The sequence below is a fragment of the Caretta caretta genome, chromosome 1, assembly GCF_965140235.1.
Source record: "Caretta caretta isolate rCarCar2 chromosome 1, rCarCar1.hap1, whole genome shotgun sequence".
Classification (NCBI taxonomy): Eukaryota; Metazoa; Chordata; order Testudines; family Cheloniidae; genus Caretta; species Caretta caretta.
The window spans coordinates 291265663-291288852 of NC_134206.1; the positions used below are offsets into that span (position 1 = coordinate 291265663).

Genomic DNA, 23190 nt, shown 5'->3' on the forward strand with positions numbered 1-23190 from the left:
TAACTCTTTCTTGAAGGTGTTACAGTCAGAGTGTTTTAAGTAAAAATCTGGAGGATTTGTTAGTAGCCTCACAAATTAATTCAAGGAGGGCATTCCATTTAGGGCTGCTGGGTATCTGGTTTTCTACCAAGAAGTCTGCTCGAAAAGGGAACCTGGTAGTGTCCCGTTAGCAATGCTAACCGGACATTAAAAGTCCGGTTACCTGCAGTAATCTGCCTCCGCCACCAGGAGGTGGAAAGAGCAGCAGCTGGAGCCAGCAAGAGCATTCAGGAAAGGCTCCAGCAGAGAGAAGTACTGGTGGTTTCCCCATCCTGCCCCGAGCACGGCTCCCCCTTCCCCCACCCTGCCCCAGTCACCCTCCCACCCCCAGCGCGCAGCTCCCCTTTCCCCTCTCAGGCAAGGTGTGCCTGAAGTGACATCCCTATCAAGTTTCAGGGGAACAAAACCATGGGAAGTTTAATTTCTGACTTCCCCTTCTACATTAAAGCAAACGGATGGTTGTGCCAGACAGAACTAGGAGACGTGGTGGCAAAAACATCCTATATATTTTCTAAGAAGAGCAGTTCCCCTCTGAAATGCTAAAAACAACTTATCATGGATACATATTTTTGTATGCAACTTCCCCACTACAGAGTTTACAAATAAGAGGATTTATTTATTTGAATGCCACTCTTTCAGGCTCCACCTGAAACGGAAGTCATGCTTCTTTTTCCTGACCTGTGCACAATGACAGCAATAAGTGTTCTGGAGGCCCAACGCTGCCCTTGCACCTGTATACCACTGTTTCCAATAAGCTGGCACAAGGGTAATGAAAGTCAGAATCTGACCCCGTAAATGACGCGCAGTTATTTTTGTTGATAATACAGGAGCCAGAAAATAGCTCACTTTCTGTCTGACTACTCTGCGGGCTCTGCTGTATGGCCATTGCAGCACTAACAGAAAAGTTTATACCTGGCACTGAAGTAAACAGATGAGATGCTAAGTATAGAGGAGCTAGTCTATTGAATAGGAAAGTGCTATTTTTATATTGTCACTTTTTCAGACAATAACTGCAATTTACATTTAAATAGATTAGAAAAATCAAATTCTTCCTTTTCAAATGACAGATTAGCCTCATTAGGAGATGCAAGAATAAATGTTAAGTGTAGAATGCAAAATATAAGTTACATTTAATAATATAACTATACCTTGGCCTTGCCATACTTTAGATGGTATAACTAAAATTTTGTCACATGCTGCAGATGGCTGTATCCATCTCCAAACCAAGTCATCAGCGCCACCTATTCGTCGTGTCTCTGTGCGAACTCTAGATTCATTTGCAGCAAGGAAGTCAACAGCTCTATTCCAGACCTTCTTCATTTTTTTCCTTCAATTTAGAGCAAGAACAAGAATTATAATTTTAATATTATAACAAAAATACATTATGCATCCAAATACAGTAATTTCTAATTAAAAGAAATATGGAGGTTACTTACTTGTAACTGGAGGTTCTTTGAGATATGTGGTCCCTATCTGTATTCCACACATGGATAAGCATGTGCACCAGGCACCTATGATCAAAGATTTCTAGCAAGTAGTGTCCGTTGGCCCACACATGCGCATTTCTTCTCACGCTCTGAACAGAGGAGGGCGGTGCAGACCGATGCCTCCCCAGTTCCTTCTTACTGAGAATCCAGTGATGATCTGCAGCAGGAGGGTAAGCAGGGCAGGTAGTGGAATACAGATAGGAACACAACTCTCAAAGAACCTCCAGTAAAAGGTAAGTAATCTCCATTTCTTCTTCGAGTGCTGGTCCCTATGTGTATTCCACAAATATGTGACTGGTAAGCAATTAAACAGCAGTGGAGGGAGTGCAAGGATGCAGTTGTTATAGATGTCTGTAATATTGCTGACCCCACAGCTGCATCTGCGAAGATGTCTGGACCAATGCCTGTTTCACGAAAGTATGGAGAGACCTCTTGCCCTACATAGGTCCAGTATAAATATGTCTTGAAGAGATGCTGTAGAAGTCACTTGTGTTCTAGTGGAGCGGGCACTCACCGCTCTGGGGAGGCACATGCACCAGTTGATAATGAATGATGCAGCCAGAGATCCACTCAGAGTCTCTGAGCAAATAATGCTTGTCCTTTTAATCACTCTGCTAAAGGAACAAGTTATCTAGGTATTTTCCTAATTGATTTTGTTCTCCAATGGCAGAACACTAAAGCCCATTGTACATAGAATCATAGAATCATAGAATATAAGGGTTGGAAGGGACCCCAGAAGGTCATCTAGTCCAACCCCCTGCTCAAAGCAGGACCAATTCCCAGTTAAATCATCAAGAGAGTGAAATCTTCTCTCCTCATCAGAAGCATGAGGTTTGGAAAAAAAAATACCAGTAAGTAAGCTGATTCATGTGAAACTCAGAAATTACCTTAGGGATAAATTTTCGGTGAAGGCAAAGAAAAACCTCGTTATGAAAACTATGGTATACTGCCATAAGCACTCCCAGTTCACTTGCTCTTTTGGCTGACATGACGGTGGCTAGGAAGACAACTTTTTCATAGAGAGGTAGGACATGGAGCAGGTAGCAAAATGATTAAAAGGGAAGTCTGGTAAGTTCTGAAAGAACAAGATGAAGATCCAAGTGCAGGGTTGGTTTTACCACCAGTAGAAAGGTCCTGATGAGGCCTTTCAGAAATCTGATTGTAGTTGGATGAGTGAAAACAGGATAGCTCTTAACTGGAGGATGAAAAGCAATGATTGCTTCAAGGTAGACCAGCAGCAAACTAACAGTCTCAAAGTCCATGAGTAGGTAGTCTAGAGTAACAACAATTCCCATGATTTCTGTGGATAGTTGGCTCTGTTGTGTCCAGGAGGAGAAACATCTCCATAGGTCAGCCAGCATTTTCTGGTGCAATCCTTTCTGCTTTGAGAATAGATTGAATAGTCTCCAAACATGAATGTTCTATGTCTAATGCCCATCCAAATACGAGGCTATGAAATGAGAAGAGCCTGGGTTGGGATATCTGGCCCCACTGTTCTCGAGACAGGAGATCCGTAAAGGGTTGGATGTTGATGGGAGGTCAGGTTGACATTTTCAGAAGTTATCTGAGCCAGTTGGACACAATGAGAATAACCCGAGCTTTGTCATGGTGAATCTTTTGTAGAATTTGTAGTATCATTCGGATGGAAGGAAAGGCATACCTGAGGTGGTCCATCCATGGTAGATGAAAGACATCGCCCCTGCAGCCTTGGCCCAGAGCTGTTGCTTCCACCACCTATGAGGGATGTGGCCATGAAAATGGTCGCACCAGGCGGATGGATAAGGAAAGGACTCCCACACATACTTGTTCTGGGTTTGTCCAACAAGACAAGCTGTGACCTTGGCAGGAATCATACTCTAGTATTCATGTTGTGTCTGTAGGGTTAGTAAGCAGACCACAGCCAAGCCAGGACTTTTCTATATTAACACAGATTCCCTAAGAAGATAACAGACAATGTAGGAATAGGGACACCAACTGAACATCCATTCTGGATCTGCCAGTCAAGAGCCAATCATCCAGATACGGACAGATGGTGTAGTCATCCAGGCCAACCTCACTGAGAAGACCTCTGTGAAGATCCTGGGTGCTGTAGCTAGGCTGAACAGGAGCACTTTGAATTGGTAGTGCTCTTGGTTTACCAGGAAACTTCTGTGGGACAGGCAAATGTCCACATAAAAGTAGACATCTTTCACATCAAGAGCCACAATCCATGTGCCCTCTTCAAAGGGGATTATGAATGCCAATGTGACCGTACAAAATTCTGATTTTTGAATAAAGACACTCAGTTGGCATAGACCGAGAATTGATCTCCAACCTCCGTTTTCCTTGGGCGGGAAGAAATATGGGGAGTAGAACACTGTCTCTCAATGCTGAGGTGGCATGTATTCTATAGCTTCTCACTGAAGAAGAGTCCACCTCTGAATGGAGGATCTCCTTGTGAGAGTGGCCCTGGAAAAAAGGGGTCAGGAAGGGGTTTCTGGTGGTGAGGTGACAAACTTGATTGCAAAGCCAGACTGAATCCTCTCCAGCACCCACTTGGCCACTCTTGTTGCCCTCCGGTTGCGAGTGAAATGAGCAAGGTAGCCACCAAAAGTTGTTTTTTTGTTTGTTTGTTTGTTTGGTTTTGGGGGGGGGGGGGAATGAAAGGTGGCATCAATAGAGGAATGCAGTTCTCAAGTATCCTGTCAAAAGTAACCTATGGATGGTGAGTGGGGTTGAGTGGTGGCAGCTGAGGTGGAGAAAGCCACAAATTTGAGTTTTTGTACCCTCTAGCACTTACATAGTAGTTAGTAAGAGCACTGGTTTAAAAAGGACTGAGGGAAAAGGTTCAGGCTTATAAACCTGCTTGTGGTGTTCTCTCTTTGGGGCTAGGATGTAAATGCTCAGGGAGCGTTAAGGACTCTAGAACAACTTAAGTGAGTAAATCAACTCATCTCCTTTCAATGAAGGCATCGGACTCACTAAAGGGGAGGTTCTCAGGGGTATTCTGGACCTCCCTGGAGAACCTTGAAGCATGAAGCCAGGACTCTTGCCTCATGACTATAGTGTGGCAACAGCTAGAGCCCTGTGTGGATACAAGAATTTGTACCCGTATCAATCCAAAATAGTGGATATTCACAGATTTGCAGGACTATAGCAGTAGCTCTGGACCTAGTATCAGCTGCATCCACTGCTGTTTGGAGCAGTCTTAGCCACCAGTTTGCTTCATTGATGAAGGCTTAGACCCGAGTCCTGTCCTCCTGGAGAAGTCTGTCCTGAATTCCACACGTTCAGAATAATTTGTGAAATCATATTTTGCTAACAGAGCCTCTTAAGTTAGCAGTTCTGAACTGAAAGCTGCTAGATGAAAATACCTTCCTCTCTAGAAGGACAAGGCATTTAGTGACCTTGTATCAGAGTTGTCATGCAGTGATGCAGCCTGGATCTTTCTGTGGCTCCCTGCACCACCAAGCAACTGGACGGGTAAACAGAACTCTGCTCCTTCAGCTGGTACAAAGTAACAATTTTCAGCCCTTTCTGGTGTGGGGGCACAGAAGGCTGAGATGTGTCATATTGCCCTAGCAGGTACTATAATGGCCTTGTTTACTGAGAAGGCCACCCTGCTAGGGCCAAAAGGTTGTAGAATGTCCAGGAGTCTACACTGCATGTCACTGATCTCCTCAGGACAGATCTTGAGCTCAGCTGCCACTCTCTGCAAGAGCTCCTGGTATTGCCTGTGGTCATCAGACAGAGATGGGGATGATGTAGAGACTGCCTCATCTAGTCAGGAGGATGACATGCCCAATGGAACTGTCAGCACTAGCGATACAGCTCAATTTCCTCCTTTGCTTACTCCAATGGGGCCAGTGGCACTAGCCAGGGGAAGAGGGCCAAGTGTGATTCTTGTCCAGATCTGGGATGTCTAGTGTACAGACCCCAGAAGGGCCAAAATGAAGGCTGATTGAATGGGGAGTGCTTCAAGGCACTGGGTGTCAACAGTCCCCTGGGTCATAATACCTGGGAGGAGGGTGGCTCCAAGACCTTGAAGAAGTTCTGTGTAGACTCATCTCCCTCCGAGGGAGTGAAGGTTCATCCAGAACATCAGACTCATCTGATGAAAAGACAGGTTCAAGTTCCACCTGTCGTGCCGTTGGTATGTTCCAGCTTGTGGACAGGGTACAGGAAAGACCCTTTCTCCTCAAGGTGGTTTCTTCTGGTATTGAAATGTCCCGTGGAGAATGGGACAAGAAAGAGAAGAGAAGATTATGGGTAGGATAAGTCAAACATATCCTCCGGTGACATAAAGATCTCAGTCCATCCTGGAGTTCAGAGTTCTGGAGGCCAGATTGACAGATCCAGTGCATCTCAGGAGATGGGCTCAGCAGATCCTTCCTGGAGTATGTTGAATGGGAATCCAACATGGAATTTCTAGTTGAAGCTGGCAGGTGCTGATTTTTGACCTTTGAAAGTTGGAGTCGGAACCAGAGCTGGAAGCAATGGATCCTTCTTCCATTGCACCTTCCCTTCTTGATTGGAAGATTTAAGCAGACTTAATTCTTTAAGACTCACCCATGAGCACTCAACCAACTTGGACAGGGACAGAGAGGTGTCCTGTCTCTCAGAGGAAGATCTAGATAGAGATACGTCCTTATGCTTATGTTCATATCCCATACTCTTATGAGAGGCTTAATGGTTTTGCCCTCTGCTCCAGAATTCATGCTCAGAGGGTTGCTACTCACCATCTGAGGCCACAGCACTTGGGGGGGGGGGGGTCTCCCCAGTCTCGGTCAGACTGAGGTCTCATGGCTTTCTCCATGAGATGTTTCCACAAACAGCTCTCATCCCTCATGGGTTCAGGGAGCGAAAGAGCAACAAATGTTGCACTTCGTGGTGATATGAACCTCCCCAAGGCAGTAAAGGCAGTGCAGGTGTTCACTGCTGATGGAGAAAAAAGAACTGCATTTCCTGCCCCTGCTCTAACCCTGGGGTGCTGGGCATAGTACTTTTCTGTGGGCAGGAACTCTTTCAGGTGGAGAGAACTAAACTAACTATAAAGTCTAAAAATTCTAAGAATACTAAACTATATACAATATATACATATTTTCAAATTAGAAGACCGACAAAGATAGTTTTAGATAAAGAGGATTCTGACTCTGGCCATGCGGTGGTAAGAAGGAATTGAAGAGGCATTGATCTGCACCACCCCTCATGCCCTCACTTCAGAGCATGATGAAAACAACTGAGATGTGCAGACCAATGGACACTACTTGCTAGATCTCTCTGATCCCAGGTGTATGATGCACATGTGTACCCATGTGTAAAATACACATAGGGACCAGCGCTTGAACTAAGGTTTTCATCGCTTATGCCTGCAATTTAATCTAGATGGATTCATTTACTCATTTGAAATATTCAGTAGCTTAGTTTATTGACTAAGGCATTTATGTATGTGTAAGCTCAACATACTGCCCTTTAAAGCAATTCAACAGAATAATTTGAACATACCTGTCCTGAGGTGGTATTAAGGAATCACACACGTGGGGAATAGGCATATATGGCTGCAAGTCTTTGTTCTCCTGACACGCCTCATTGTGACTTCTTAGAACATCTGAGAACACCACAACCAACAATTAGCTACACTGTTACGAGTCAACTTCAAATTTAGTCACCTTTAAAAAAAAATAAAGAATCAGAAGCAGTTCTGGGTACAGACAGCTGCTTCAAGTCCCCTGCCAATATCGGTAGTTTTCAGGTTTCAGAGTAGCAGCCGTGTTAGTCTGTATTCGCAAAAAGAAAAGGAGTACTTGTGGCACCTTAGAGACTAACAAATATATTTGAGCATAAGCTTTCGTGCCTTTTTGGTTTTTAAAAAGCTCTAAGGAAGACAAATCAGGGAAACTGAATATACAGGGAAAAAAGCAAAACTGACTGTATACAAAGTGCTGTCAAATGTAAAAAAAATAAGCCTGGAATAAAGGGGAGGGGGTATTCTCTATAAATCAGTTCTGAGTTTTAATAATCTTGAGTGTTATCTTTAACTATATGTAAAAAAAGTTTTAGACAGAAGTGGGGTTTTTTGTTTTTTTTAAAGAATAGAATGTTACTCTATCCCCTCCCCAACAAAGTTATTTTTAAAACAAATGATTGTGGTAGAGTTATATGGACATTAATATTGTATATCATATATAATTATGTTTGCCCTTCAACCCCATTCGGATTTGGATCAACCACTGTAGTTTACAGGAAGTCCTAAATCAAGACAGTTTTAAAGTGAAGCTACTGTCCTAAACAAGTAACAACACTGCGTGTATATACTGTCCCTCAAAAGTAGTAAATTAATATTTAGGGGATAATCTGGATATTCAGCTTCAGTAAATAAAATTTGGTCTGGTTTTGGAATGATCTGTTAAAAGGCTTCTTTCACTGGTATACAGCCACTGAAGATTACTTTAGTACTGAATTTATCAGTTTTAAAAGGAAAGTTGGCCAGATCTAGCTTAATTACAAGAATAAATTGGATGTGGAGAGCATTGTGTCACCATTATATAACCCATCCACTACCCTTCCCTATTTCCATTTTTAAGAATAGATTGTTCAGTTAGCATAACTTTGACTGTGCTATATTTAAGGTAATACCACAAATCTTCAGGATTGCAAGAATGTATAGTATTCATAAATCGAACACCTTATGCCAATGGTTTGCTTGGGTTTAAAGCACAGGCTAAAGTGGTTTAGCACTTCTGGATACAGAATAGGTATTATGCCTAAACTACTGCGCTAATAATGAAACATGGGAAGGAAATGCACTCGCAACAGAAGATGCGGGAGAGAGTAAACACAAAAGCAGAAGATGAGCATTTGACTTGCCACTTGATACAGAAAGGATCAGCATTTTGAAAATGTGTACAGGTTTTCTAAACCAGTGTTTGTTGTATATTTTAAAAATTCATACCTATAATCTTTACAACCATATCATACATCTGCCTGGTCTCCTCTTCCTCTTTTGTCCAGCGATATTTCATGTAGTTCAAGACTCCCCAAACCATCCCTATACCTGCATTAAAATTCATAATATTCTTTTAGATATACTTAGAACTTTAGCTATTCTTAAATGTGCACCACATACTAGCTGGTGTGTTAAATTCAGCAAAAGCCTTGATGTATCAGAAGTACATACTACACGTTACTGTTAATGTTTTGCATTTTTGCAACAAAGCAGCATAGAAGCTAGTTTGGGGGCTGAATAGGAAATGGGTTATTAGATTTTTTTAAAAAATACTTCATTGATATCACTAAAAGGACAGTTTCCCTCTGCTGAGCATCACATTTTGCTATTATTATTGGCAAACTAAAGACCATTTAATTTTCCCTGAGATGAAGTACAATACAATTTGGATTATCTTGACAGATGAAAATAGTAAGGTTTCACATAAGCCAATATCCCCTCTAAACCTTCAGTTTGACAGCCTGTGGAACTTTAAAAAGCACACGCTTTGCAGCTTTTGGACTCTACCCTGTTGGCTACAGGCAAGCGTTTGGGAGTAGAGGGAGGATGTTTGTAAATGGGAAAGTCTCATTTCTCAAACTTGGACTGCTTCAACTCAGTAGTGTTCCTTGCTGTGAAGTATTGCATGTATTTCTACAGCTGAAAATCATTCTGATCCTAACTTTGTATCTCCAAAGAGGTGACAAATCTTTAGGCTTAGCAGGAGTGCAGCCTCCACAGTTTGTGCCTATATGGATCAGGTGTCCCTGGTACTGCAGCAGAGCAGGGAGCCTCTGTAGCCCCACTGTCACAGGCCACCTCCCTCACTCCCATGACAGTGGAGCTGCAGTGGGCCAGTAACAGCCTATCCCTGCAGGCGCAAAGCGTGGGGAAGCCTGAGGGCCTGATGGGGCAGAGCAGAGACTCCTGGCCAGGATGACGAGTTCCAGGCAGCAAGGGAGGCCATCTCACTGCTGAATGGCTCCATCCCCAGGCACTAGCCATTCAGCAGTGGGATGGCCGCCCCTGCAGCTGGGACTCCTCCTCCTCCTCCTCCCAGTCCTGGCCAGTGGTCTGTTCTGCCATGCCAGGACCACAGCCTTGCCCATACCTTACACTTGCAGGGAACAGGCATCACTGGCTCTGCAGCCGTGCAGGCAGCCCTCTGCAGCTCTGCTGTCATGACCCCGCTAACTCACTCACCAGGTAAGGAGTGTGGGAGCCATCCCCAGACAAGGAACTGTTCAGCAGCACCCAGCAACCAAGATATCCTCCTTGCGGTACCAGCCAGGGGTGTCTGCTCCACCAGGACTGAAGCCTCCCTCACACCTTGCGCTCTGGTGTCTTGGGACCCTCAACTATTCAAGGAATCCCCTGCAGCCTTGCTGCCATTGCTGGGAGCCCCCTGAAGCCCCACTGCCCTACACCTAACCCCAACCGTACTACCCCCTTTATTTCCAGCGACTGTAAAAATAAAAAATTGTTAAAAATAAACAAACATTGACAAATATCGAAATGGGGGGGGGGGAGGGGGGAATCAAATTCTGCCAAGCCGACAAGTCCTTCTCTGCTTCAGTTCCAGACAGAAATGTCTGGTATTCTAGTTATTGTAAATAACATGTTCAAGTCAGAATTTGACCCAGGTTCTTCCCCACTGGACTTCACCAGTCAGGAAATTAAGCTTACTGTTCATTAACAATCTTGTCAAACTTTCCCATGTGCATAAAGGAGCTAAGGGGCAGGAGAGAAAGAAAGGAAAACAAGGTGCCACACTATTCTCAATGATGAAATTGTGAATTCTCTGCTCAAGAAGTCATCTCCTGAAGGGGACAGTCTTCTTATTGATCTTTATCAAATTTTGGGGGGAATGTTTAGTGAGAAGGTCATGGATGGTAATTTCTGATGGTTTCTGGAGTTTTGATTCCTCTTCCCCTTAACCCTAGTATGGGACAGGCATTGCACTGGTTGATGATCTCTTAGCAATGAAGAAACAGTGCTGAAGGAAATTCTTTTGGTTCTTCCAGCCATTTTTGATACACTGACCATGAGATCTTTTTTGATTCATGTGCAGTCCACACAGGAACCAGTCTATGGCTCTTGAGTAGTTCCATCCCTTTTCAGCAAAGGATCTGAGAGGCTATTTATTATTAGCAATACCATCCAAAGTTCAATACAGTCAAGTCAGAGAATGTTAGGGGCTGCTCATTCAGCAGGATTTCACAGTAAAAATGTTAAAATTGTGCCTAGTAGTCTGCATCCGAGTTCAAGGCTCTGATTTTGGCTTATTGAATCATATATAGTCTGGGATTCAGTTACTTAAGAAAATCTCTTTTCCATGCAAAATTACTCCTGATGAGATCAGCAGTGACAACTGAGCAAGAGCCCTGTCAGTTTAAACAGGAGGGCATCAGACTGGCATTTTCTATTAATGATTCATTACACTAACCCATGTTCTGCATCAGTCTGTCATAGCCCAGATTTGTTGATAAGGAGCATGCAACGGGTTGATAAGTGAGCTTGTAGTTATTCTATTGTGGGATATATTTAATTAGGATGACCTTGACTAGGCAGTGAATTTGTTTGTACAGGGGACTGTATTATTTATGCATTAATCATTGCATCGCACCTTGAGTCAGTGACTGGTGCGCCATACAGAAAGATAAAAGTTAAAGACCTAATTTTCTACCCCTAAGTCAAACCTGGTTGTGATTGGGGTGTTGATTGAAGAATATCTGATCTACAGGTAACAGCTTTAATTAACCAAGCTTCACACAAGTGCTACTGTACAGGATAGGTTTTATTTTCAGTGCTTTCTACAGAAATAATATACAGGTTCTCTGGAATTTCTACTCTATCCTCTCCGTGTAGACAGTCTCATCTCCCCTCCTCCATCAACACCTACACAGAATGTTTTGTAAAGGTTATATTATTTTTGTTAGTTTAAAGAAATCAGTGCCCCAAGGATAAAAAAAAATTTCCTCTTCCTATAAACGTTTATAAAAGTAATTGTATATGACTTGTACCAAAAACTTCAGATATTACAATCAAGTCATATTAATTTATTACTTCAATTAAACTGTGAGCCAACTCACTCCAGACAAAGAAATATGACAGACAGAATTAGAAGGCAAACATTGCTAGACCCTGTCCCCACCCACACACTTAATTGCAAATTACAACCACTAATAGGACGAATTTAAATAACAACTTACCCAAAAGCAATATTGATAATCTGTGAGTTACAGTAATAAATGCACGGCGAAAACGACATCTGAAAGACATCTGTGGTCTAGTAGATTCCAGGTATTTCACATCAGTTACATTATTTAATTCCTCACTGGGGTCATTACCAATACACCTATTTAAAAACATTTAACAGTGTTAGGGCTAAATTAACTTATTGTGAAAATAAAAGCCTATGAAATAAAATCACTTACTTTATGCCAACATCTTCCCCCCTACTCATGATCCATTGTAGCGCTGTGTTAAGTACTTTTTCATACTCTGGACCTAAACTCTGTCAAAAACAAGTAGTAGAAGTAAAAGATTGATTTACTCTGGTATATTAAAGAATGTAACACTAACACATAGGTTTATGTAATACCATATAAGAAGGATCAGTAGCCAATACTGATTATTTTTCATATAAAGTTTCAACAACGCACACAAAGGGATACCAAATATATGCAGATTATATGTAACTTTGGGACTAAAAATGAATGACATCCATTGAATTGAGAGATACTTGAGAAGTGTGCCATTCTCAATTTTAAAGGAGTCATGAATCACAACATTCAGCAATAGTCTACCATTTAGTCACTAGAGGGAGCTCAGCATTCTGCAAAATTAAAACCAAAACTAGATATGAACCTATATATAGAATTTATCCTAGAAGATAAACTGCAACAAAAGATGAATTAAATTTTAAATGTATAATATACTATCAAAATTTTAATTAATCCTTCCTTTCCTAGCATACTAATGTTTCTGCTGTAAATCATTTCACATCATCTGTTGTAGGAGAAAGCCTTCATTACTTTTTGGCAGGTAAGCTCCACAATTCACCTTTAAATATCCTTTGCACAACCAGACTGAAGCTGAAATACAGTTTAAGGACTACTTTCCTGAAAAATGTAAATTGAAAAAAGATTTTACAGTAAGTCTTATTCTATCACCTAAGGATCAGACTGATATAAATTGTCCTAAAATTAGGAGGACAAAAGTTAAATGTGTGAACTTATTTTCGCACCAAGAATGAAAGCACTGAGTAGATTCTAATGTGCTGAATGTGTTGCATTGCTTTAAAATTCTGTCACTGCACACAATTAGTGAAGTGCTGCACATCAGATGTTATATTTATATTCCAGTTACAGGCTGGAAGAGTTAAGAGTAAATGAAACTTGTATTTAAAAATGACAAATTTGTATACCAATTTACAGCCTCTCACATTTACAGATTTGAAATCTTATCACCATAACAAATGCCTTTACTTCCTCTCTGCTAAAATCCTCTACTGTGCATTTTATCTCTTACCTTTACTGTTAACACCTTTTTCTATAGCCCCCTCAAAAGGTCACGCCCAGCTCTGCATACCAATAGATACAGAACGTTGCTATCAGTCTTCACCCATCATTCAGAAGTGCAACCAGCAACACCTCCACTCCTTCCCATTAATGTTTGGGATGCTGTTCAAATTGTCCCTTTGTTCACAGTACAAGTAATTTTTGCCAAGTAAACAACATTTAGTTTAGCTGTTAAAATGAGAATACAAAAAAACCTCCAAATACCATATTGTTTGGTTTTAAAAAAGAGATTAAAATGAGTAGCAACTTAATAGTATTTTTGCCCCAATTGGGAGCAAAAGGAAGAGTGAGACAAAACTCTCCTTTCAGAAGGTTCCAAATGCATCACTTTGATATGCATCCGATGAAGTGAGCTGTAGCTCACGAAAGATCATGCTCAAATAAATTGGTTAGTCTCTAAGGTGCCACAAGTACTCCTTTTCTTTTTGCGAATACAGACTAACACGGCTGTTACTCTGAAACCTGTCACTTTGATATGAACTCTCTCTCATGGCGGTGGTTGAAAAATACAGATTTGACACTTCAAAAGAAAGAGGGTTGGATTTTTTTGCAAAAATGTTCACAAAATTATTCCATTTCTCAACCAGCTCTACTCTTATGCTCTTCCCCTTCTCTATTAGGGAATGCATATATAGGTGGGGTTTCCTAAGAGACTACTGCCTCTAAGTCCTGTCAAAGGGCCTCATGCTGTTACTGCTGTTGGCTAGTACATACCTGGTAAACTTAGGGCTTGGCTACACTTGCAAGTTAGAGCACATTAAAGCAGCCCCAGGCACCCTAGCTCACTCCCTGTCCACAAAAAGAAAAGGAGTACTTGTGGCACCTTAGAGACGAACCAATTTATTTGAGCATGAGCTTTCATGAGCTACAGCTCACTTCATCGGATGCAACTCACAAAAGCTTATGCTCAAATAAATTAGTTAGTCTCTAAGGTGCCACAAATACTCCTTTTCTTTTTGCGAATACAGACTAACATGGCTGTTACTCTGATCCCTGTCCACACTGGCAAGGCACGTAGAGTGCTCTGACTCCACCGCAAGTGCGCTCCTGGTACTCCACCTCAGCAAGAAGATTAAAGCTTGTTGCGTAGTGGCTGAAATGCCCGGGGGTGTCAGTGGGAATGAGGTGTTGCATTACTGCACTCTGATCAGCCTCTGGAAACATCCCATAATCCCCTTAAATCAAGTGGCCACTCCTCTCATTGTTTTGAACTCGCCTAGGAATACGGATATGCCCGGCTCCAAGACAAAGCAAGCCATTACTGTGAAATGCTGTGTGTGAGAAAGAGAGGTGTGGAGGAGTGGGAGGCTGTTGCTGTCTGAACTTACAAGACAGCACGCTGACATGCTTTCAGCCCCCAAAAACCCACTCTCTCTCCCCCCACATACACACAACACACTCCCTATTACACTCCACCCCACCCCCCATTTGAAAAGCACGTTGCAGTCAACTGCATGCTCGGATAGCTGCCCATAATGCACCGCTCCCAATGCCGCTACAAATGCCACAAATGTGGCCATGCCAGTGCACTTGAAGCTGTCAGAGTGGACAGACTGCAGCGCTTTCCCTACTGCACGCTACGAAGGCTGGTTTAACTCAAAGTGCTCTACATCTGCAAGTGTAGCCATATCCTTCGAGACCATCCTCTCTCACTGAAAAGAGTATCATTCTTGCTTCTTCTCTGCATCCACGCAGCTGAAAACAGCATGAAGACACAGAATAGCAAAATGCTACTGTCTACTGAATTCTGACCTGTCCTTTTACACTTTTGTAATTCACAAGCTTACAGCAAAATTTGTGCTTATAAAGCAACGTCTCCATTCAGTTTTAAAATCTATGTTCTCTTAAGATTCTATATACGACACCTAGGGTTTTCTGGCTCATTTCATGAAACAGGAAAAGGTTAAAGGATGTAACAAGCACCTTTACTTTCTACATTTACACTCACATTCACAGAAGAAATTTTGCAGTTTAATAAAACAGTCTTTTCCCTTTCCCCCAAAAATAAAAACCATAAGGGCTGTGTGTGAAAGATATGTTCATTTCCAGTGAAATACAAAAAAAGATATGCAATAAGTAGTTAAATTTTAATTATACTGCTACACTGCATGTGAAAGCAGCTTTTTAAATACAAATGGTAATGTTAATTTGTACAAACCTTAACAGATAAAACTAATGAAAAAAATACCTTTTCCGATCACTTACTTTTAAATATGCAGCTGTCTCCTGGACGGAAAGGTTTCTCTGAATAGAGTTGCCACAGTCATGATCTCCTGGTAAAATTAAATTTTTTAAAAAATTTTAATCTATTTATTACTTTGTTATATAAACTAAAAAGCCCACAAGTGCAAACTTACACAGTTAATGCAATCTACACAAGCAGAGAATAGTTGGAGGCGCTAAGTATTTAAAATAAGAACGTGGGAGAGAGACTGCTGGATGCTTTCCCCCCCCCCAAACATCTGATTGCCACAACTATCTACTGTGATGCTACAAATATGATTAGAACTTCAGGTACTAAACAAAAAACAAGAGCAGAAGCACGTTCTTAAAAACCTTTAAAAACTAGAAGTGAAATAAAAGGTAGTTTACAGAACTTTATTAAAAGAAACGTTAAGACTGAGGCAAAACAAAAGAATTACTGATTCAGTTAAGGGTGAACACTTGGTCCACTTCCAAACCCTACCCCAAAAGGATGCCTTAAATAATTGGATAATCCTCCATTTTGTGCCTAATTACTGGGAAACTTCTTGCATATATGAATTAATTTTTCCTGGCTTTTTCTTTCAAAATCGTGAGAGTCATAAGTTTCTATAAATTTCCCTTCCTAAAATGAATCTAGTACATGAAGTAAATTCAGTGCACTGAAAAAGGCTAGAAAGTATACACATACATACCATACAGTTTTATATTTTAAAGATAAAAAATGGTTACTTTATATGCAAACCAATGTAAAGTAAAAGCAGATTTCCCATTTACTCTGAACACATTTTTGTGTAATAACTTATTACCATATTGGTCTTACAAATTTCTTATATAAGCGCACCTTAAAAAATATTAGTAAACAGAAGTATCTAGAACCACCAGAAATGCAGAGTGCGTTTGACACACATGCCCCTGTCATCATAAAATGAATGCGAGTCAAACTTAAGGGGGGGGGGGGGAGAGAAAAATCAATGTGTGAAGGCACACTAGCTTCTTGAACAGACCTAATGGTATTTGAAACTTTCTGTTTTATCTCCTTATAATAGATGTGTGCAAACAGAAAGTCGTAATACCTTGCAGACCCGAGTCAGTCTGAAAAGCTTCAAGAATTACCCCACCATCATTCTATTAGTAGGCTTGACCAGAACTGGACTTCTAGATTAAATGCACCTCCTTGATCATCCAGAGAAACTGTAATTTATTGACAGGTTTCAGAGTAGCAGCCGTGTTAGTCTGTATCCACAAAAAGAACAGGAGTACTTGTGGCACCTTAGAGATAAACAAATTTATTAGAGCATAAAGCTTTCGTGGGATACAGCCCACTTCATCAGATGCATAGAATGGAACATATAGTAAGAAGATATATATATACACATACAGAGAAGGTGGAAGTTGCCATACAAAATGTAAGAGGCTAATTAATGAAGATGCGCTATTATCATCAGAAGAAAAAAACTTTTGTGGTGATGATCAAGATGGCCCATTTAGACAGTTGACAAGAAGGTGTGAGGATACTTAACTCAGGGAAACAGATTCACTATATGTAATGACCCAGCCACTCCCAGTCTCTATTCAAATTCAACTGGGGGGGGGGGGGGAAGAGCTGTGCATATCTTCCTCCACATTGAGGGAGGGGGTGAATTTCAATGAGCTTACACTGTATAGTTCTCTGTGCAGCGCAAGATGATACAATTATGGATTTACACACCAGAGAGGGTGTGCACTCAAGTTCTGGGCAATTCCTTAGCTGAGATTTCCCATGCAAAGCTGATCTCTGCATTTGTGTGAAACTGCAGCTGGGCGTGTCCCTACCTGGGTGTGTGCTAGTAAAATGCAGTCTGAAGCCTGAGAGAGGGCTTGGGTGACTTGCCTCGGCAGTACAATGTAAAAGGAACCCAGGCTAGTGGGACAGGCAGGCTCAGTGGCACCCCAGTTCCAAGTGGCACCCTGTGGTGGGGGGGGACCCATCACAGGGGGGTCTGCCATTAAAGCTCCAAACAATCAGATTCTGCAGGCTGATGAAATAGCCACTAAGAAGGCTGTTTTCATGGACAAATTCAGTAAGATGCAGTTTGCCATTGGTCAAAAGGTGACTTCATGGAGACTTAAGAACCAAATCAAGGTCCCAAACAGGGGGGACCAGTGGGCGAGATTACCCAGACCTTTTGTGAACCTTACAGTTGTAGGGTTAGCGAACAGCGAGAACCCCTCAACAGTGCTATGAAAAGCTGTTAAGGCAGCCAAATGAACCTTGAAAGTACTGATAGTCCCATTTTCTTTAATTGAAGCAGATATTCCAGAACAAGCAGAATCAAGGCAGATCTGGCGACAGCATTCGGGAATTCAGACCAGCGACTAAAAGCTTCTCCACTTTTGAAGGTATTTCTGGAAGAATCTTTCCTACTATTTAATAATACCTATTGTACTTCTGCAGAACAGACTGACTCTACCCCACGAAACATCAAGGAGCCATGCCTGGAGGTGGAGAATGCTGGGATGCAGCAGTCGACCAGTGCTCTGAGAGAGCAGCTGAGGAGCGATTGGAAGATTTATTGCTGGACAAAGAGCTAGGTGAAACAGGTAAGGAAACCATGCCTACCTTGATAACGTTGGGGCTACTAGAATAACTGCAGTCACTGGTTTGACCCATTATGGCTGTCCTTATGTTTTTATGAAAATCACCTGCTAAAAGCAACAGCTGAGACATTTTGCCTGCCAGGGAAATATACTGCAGAAACTCTCCTGTGATGTTCTATTTGACAGTTCCATGATGTTATTGCTTTGCACAGAGGGAAAGGGTTCTCACTCCTCCCCACCAACTGATATTGAACACGCAGGCAACATTATCTGTGATGACTTTCATAGGCCTGTGTCTGATGAGAGGCAAGAAAATGAAGAGAGGCATTTCTGATCTCTCTGGTTGAAATGGAGGCTGGATTCTTGCCATCTGACCTGTACCATTAGGGCAGTGATAATAATTAGATCTACCCATGGGCCAATCAGATAATTTTATGACAAGAGGCAGGCCATTTGTGCAGAAGGCTGACTTAAACTTAAAAAACCCACAACTTCAGCTGCCAATAAATAAAGACCTTGATTGTAACATTAAGTATTAGTGTCTCTATCTTTTAACAAAGTTTATAAATCAACATTACCACCTGTGTCTGTGGTAATCTCTAATGGGAGAGGACATAAATGATCTCTGGCAAGCTTTCTGAAGAATGGTTTGTAGGAGGTCAGTGCAAGGTGCATGAACTGGTGAAGATCCCAGTCTGTCAGGCGACTGCCGTGTTAGTTTTTTATAATGTTCATGGTAGAAAACCCTGATTTGCAGAGGTACATTAATCCAAACATTGTTAAAAGATAGATGGTTTAGATGCTGGCTATTCTGAAACCGGTAAGCATATCAAGTCCAGAAATCACAAAGTCTCACTTTACTGAATTTTGCCTTCAAGACATCTGAGCTCTGGAGCCTTAAAATTTGTAATTGAAAGGCACCTTCATCAATTGAATCAAGAAAGTTATTTGCTTCAGAAAGGCAAGGTCTATCGGCAGAGACAACAAACTGAACACAAACAAATTAAAGCAAATCTTTCGGAATTTTAAAATTCTCAAAATCACATTTTAAGATTTTTTATCAGATTGTTTAGGAATTCTTGCATCATTTTCATCAACGTTTCATCTGTAGCAGCACGCCATGAGGGAAAATGCAACATCTCTCCTGTTAAGTCTGTCTCACAGATTACGAGATTCCTCTCAAAGAAGCACACTTTTTCAAACAGATCCCCAACACTGCTCGCAAGGCCTTGGAGTTGCAAGTTGAGTGACTAGTAATATTGAACAGATAAGCTATCATTCATAAATTCCAGGAACTCTCAAGCCTTGTTGGTCTTGTGGTTTGAACAAAATTCTATTTCTTTTTGAAGCACACACAATCTAATACATGCTCCCTATTAACCAGTGAACGTCGTCGTGCTCAGAGGCAGATTAAGCTTTTGTGGGGCCCTGAGCCAGAGCAAGTAGGGGCCCCACCCCATCTCTTCCGCGTGCAATCCCCTCTGCCCATGCTCCTACCAGGGAAATGGGGTCGGGGGAGCACCGGGCAGGCGGAGCGGGTCCAGGCATGGGAACGCCCATTTTTCCAGGGTCCCCCAATTGGCCAGGACCCCTGGCCAATCCACCACTGGCTCTGCTGAAAAGGTCATTTATAAAAGAGCTTTAAAAAGACACGGTGGCAAGCTAGAAATTGAGCATATGTAGTTCACTAATCTCATCACAATGCCCATTTTTTTCATGTCCCCAGACAACTTACCACAGAGGACAGTCTGGGGAATGATGTAGTGAAGTGTGTTTAATGAAGGGCATATCACTGCCAAATGTGAAGCAATGCCCTTCTGTTTCCCTGTCACATTCTCAGTCTGTAACAAGCAAATTTACTTCCCGCAGATCTAAACCTTTTTTTCGAATGAGCCTTTTACCTTTTCAGAAATGATCTCTCATGTGGTATAGGTTTCTAATGGTGTTAAACACAAAAATTCTTCCTTGAAAATTTCACCATCATAAAAGCTAACGAATAGCAATAACCGGGCAGTGTCACTTAAATCACTTGATTAGTCCCTGCGCTGCAGAGAACAGAACACGTGGCACTTCCTTTTTTGTCTGGACATGAACAGGTCCACCTGGGGAGTCCCCCACCTGAGGCCATGCAGAAGATCAGGCTGATCACCTCCGGATGGAGCTACCATTCGTGGCAAAACGAGAAAATCCTGCTGAGGTGATCTGCCAGGACGTTCTTGGCTCCGGGCAGGTGGGTGGCTACCAGATGAATGGCATGCCGCACACAAAAGTCCCAGAGGCTGAGCACTTCCTGACAAAGGCCAAAGACCTGATTCTGCCCTGCTTGTTGATGTAGTACATCGCAGCTGTATTGTCCGTCAGGACCTGCACCACCCTGTCCTTCAGGTGGGGCAAGAATGCTTGGCAGGTCAGGAGAACCGTGTTGAGCTCCCTGACATTAATATGAAGGCCCAGATCGCTGTGAAGCCAGCAGCCCTGGTTGTTGAGCTCACCCAGATGAGCTCCCCAGCCCAGGTCTTACACATCCAAAACCAGGGTAAGCAACGGAGACTGGGTCACAAAAGTAACCCTGCACAGCACCAACTCGGATCCAGCCACCAGTCTGAGGAAGAAAAAAAGCGGCTCAGCACCATGACCAGTCAATCCAGGGTGTGCCTGCTGGGAATATAGACCGAGGCCAGCCATGCCTGCAGAGGTCATAGATGAAGATGGGTATAGTGGACCACATACGCGCATGCAGCCATGTGGCCCATCAGTTGCAGGCATGTGTGGGCTGTGGTAAGTAGATGCTCTTTAAGTGGGCAATCAAGTCCAACATGGCCTGGAAGCATGCCTTTGGAAGGAAGGCCCTGCCTCGCGTGGAGTTGGGAACTGCTCCGATAAACTCTATTCATTGGACCAGCGTTAACATGGACTTTTCTGTGTTTATTAACAGGTTTATTGCAGATGGATCGCACCAGGTTGAGGCTCTGTTGGACCTGCCCCAGAGACTTGCCCTTGATGAGCTAGTCTTTGAGATACGGGAAGAGCTGGACACGGTGACGTCTCAGGTAAGCCACTACCGGTGCCATGAATTTCGTGAACACCCTGGGGGCCGAGGATAGGCCAAAGGGTAACACTAAACTGGAAGTGATGTGCTACCACTATGAAGCGCAGGAAACGCCTGTGACCCAAGAATACGGAGACATGAAAGTAAGCGACTTTTAAGTTGAGAGCGGCATACCAGTGCCCCAAATCCAGGGAAGGAATGATGGAGGTCAGGGAAACCACGCGAAACTTCAACTTCTTGAGGCCATGCAGGTCCAGGATGGGCCTGAGGCCCCCTTTGGGCTTCGGGATTAGGATGTAGCAGGAGTGCAGACCCGGCACCGCTCCTTAATGTATGACTCCCCCAGGCACTTAAGGCAGCTGCTGTGGGGGTCGTTCACAGGCACAGGCCTGCTGCAGTCTGAACAGGGCTCGAACCCGAGAGATCAGGGCATGCCTTGCCTGGGGCAAAGTCCCACTGGGACCCTAACTACTAACCAACTCACACTTAACTACTTAAGAACTACTTAAGACTAACAAAGTGAACTATATACAATGGCCTTACGGCATGAAGTTCAAAATGGTAGACAATCGCTAGCTCTTGCCAAGCAAGAGAGGCGCTCCAACTGACCACCACAGGCGGTAAAAAGGAACTGAGAGGGCGTAGGGTCGGTGGCATAGGTGCTGGAACTAGGAGTGCAGAGGGTGCTGCAGCACCTGCAGGCTTGAAGTGGTTTCCAGTATATACAGAGTTTACAGTTCGGTTCAATGGCTCTCAGCACCGCACTTTAGAAACTGTCCCAGCACCCCTGGCCGTCAGCACCTGATATACCATGGCATGAGCGCAACATTCCAGAGGGCGCCACAGTCGGCACTACGGGTACCACAAACGCAAAAATCTCTGATGGCTGTGCACGTGGGTTTGTGCACACCTAGAATGGAATCGACATGAACAAGCACTCAAAGAAGAATTATCCTGGCCTATGACAAAACACAGGAACCTTTTGTGTATCAGGTGTATTGCTATATCGAAGTACATGTTTGAAGGTCAAGGGCTGAAAAACAATTCCCTGAATCTAGAAAAGGAACTACAGATACCAGATGTCACTATCTTGAACTTTTGAGACCTCACAAATTTGCTTAGGAGTTTTTCTCCACCTTCCACTCTTCTTTGGCATGAGAAAGTACCTCACGTAGAAGCTCCATCTCCTGTGCTGAACAGGGACCAGCTCTATTGCTCCTAAACGAAGAAGGGGGTTTATTTCCTGTCTTAGGAACAACTGAGGAACAGCGATGGGGAATAAGAAGGGAGGGAGGGAAAATGGATTGTAGCCCAATGGTGGCATATCCAGGACACATTTGTCTGAGGTGACAGGCTCCCCATACTTGTTGGAACTGGGAGAGTTTGTCCCCAAATGGAGGGAGGAGGTAGGCAAATCATTGCAGCTGACAGACTAAAGACAAGGGAGTGGCTAGTATATCTTGTGTTAGGCTACTATATCTTGTAAAAACTTCAAGATCAGGAACTAGCAGCAAATTGAGGTGAACAAAGAGGAATCAAGATTACTCTGTCCTTCACTAGAGAGGAAAGAAAGAGTAATCTTGATTCCAGAGAATTGCATCAGGTAGAAACTGAGCTGTTTGCAATCTACGGAATTTTCTTTTGTTCGCAGGAGTGTAGATACCTAACAAATGTAATGTGGCCCTAGAGTCTTAAGAGCATGCAGTAACTCATCGATATTCTCTGTGAACAACTTTGGACCATTAAACGGGAGATCCTCCACCATATTCTGGACTTCTCTGGGGAAAACTAGACAACCATAGCGAGGATGCCCTGCACATCACCACTGCTATGGAAATGGAATAGGCTGCAGTATCTGCAGCATCAAGTGCCGCTTAAAGAGATGTCCTGACCAATAACTGTCCCTCAGATATAGTAGCCTGAAATTGTTCCCTTTGGTCTGGAGGAAGATGTCGAATAAAGGAGCCAAATTTTGCATGATTTGTAAAGTTGTATTTGGGCCATCAGCGCCTAATAATTTGCAGTGCAGAACTGTAGGGTTGCCGATGAGTAAGATTTTCTCCCCAGAAAGTCCAAGCGCTTCTGGTCTACAAGAGGAATCAAGATTACTCTGTACTTCACTAGAGAGGAAAGATAAACCAAGTTAAATTTGCTTTTCAGCACTGACTAAACATTTGAAATTGCTATTGACTCTTCTGGCTTTTATTTAGCCCATTAATCTCAAAGCCTGCTTCAAGCACCAAAAATAAAAGGAGCATAAAATGAATCCTAAAAGGAAAATATTTA

At 42.8% G+C, this 23190-nt stretch overlaps 1 protein-coding gene and 1 long non-coding RNA gene across 3 annotated transcripts in view; one reads left to right on the forward strand and one right to left on the reverse strand.

Annotated features, from left to right (window-relative positions):
- Positions 1-23190, forward strand: part of LOC142070602 (uncharacterized) — a 32999-nt gene that overhangs the window by 9647 nt on the left and 162 nt on the right. Inside the window, exons 3-4 of the long non-coding RNA XR_012666475.1 lie at positions 17713-17858; positions 20791-20905. This is a non-coding gene — a long non-coding RNA (uncharacterized LOC142070602). The remainder of the gene's footprint in view (positions 1-17712; positions 17859-20790; positions 20906-23190) is intronic.
- LEMD3 (LEM domain containing 3) overlaps positions 1-23190 on the reverse strand; it is an 83795-nt gene that overhangs the window by 7697 nt on the left and 52908 nt on the right. For both annotated transcript variants that reach the window (XM_048835900.2, XM_048835899.2), the window contains 6 exons: positions 15279-15346; positions 11928-12007; positions 11703-11848; positions 8458-8559; positions 7011-7113; positions 1188-1366 (listed from right to left, as the gene is read on the reverse strand). In XM_048835900.2, the coding sequence (XP_048691857.1) occupies positions 1188-1366; positions 7011-7113; positions 8458-8559; positions 11703-11848; positions 11928-12007; positions 15279-15346 (678 nt within the window). The remainder of the gene's footprint in view (positions 1-1187; positions 1367-7010; positions 7114-8457; positions 8560-11702; positions 11849-11927; positions 12008-15278; positions 15347-23190) is intronic.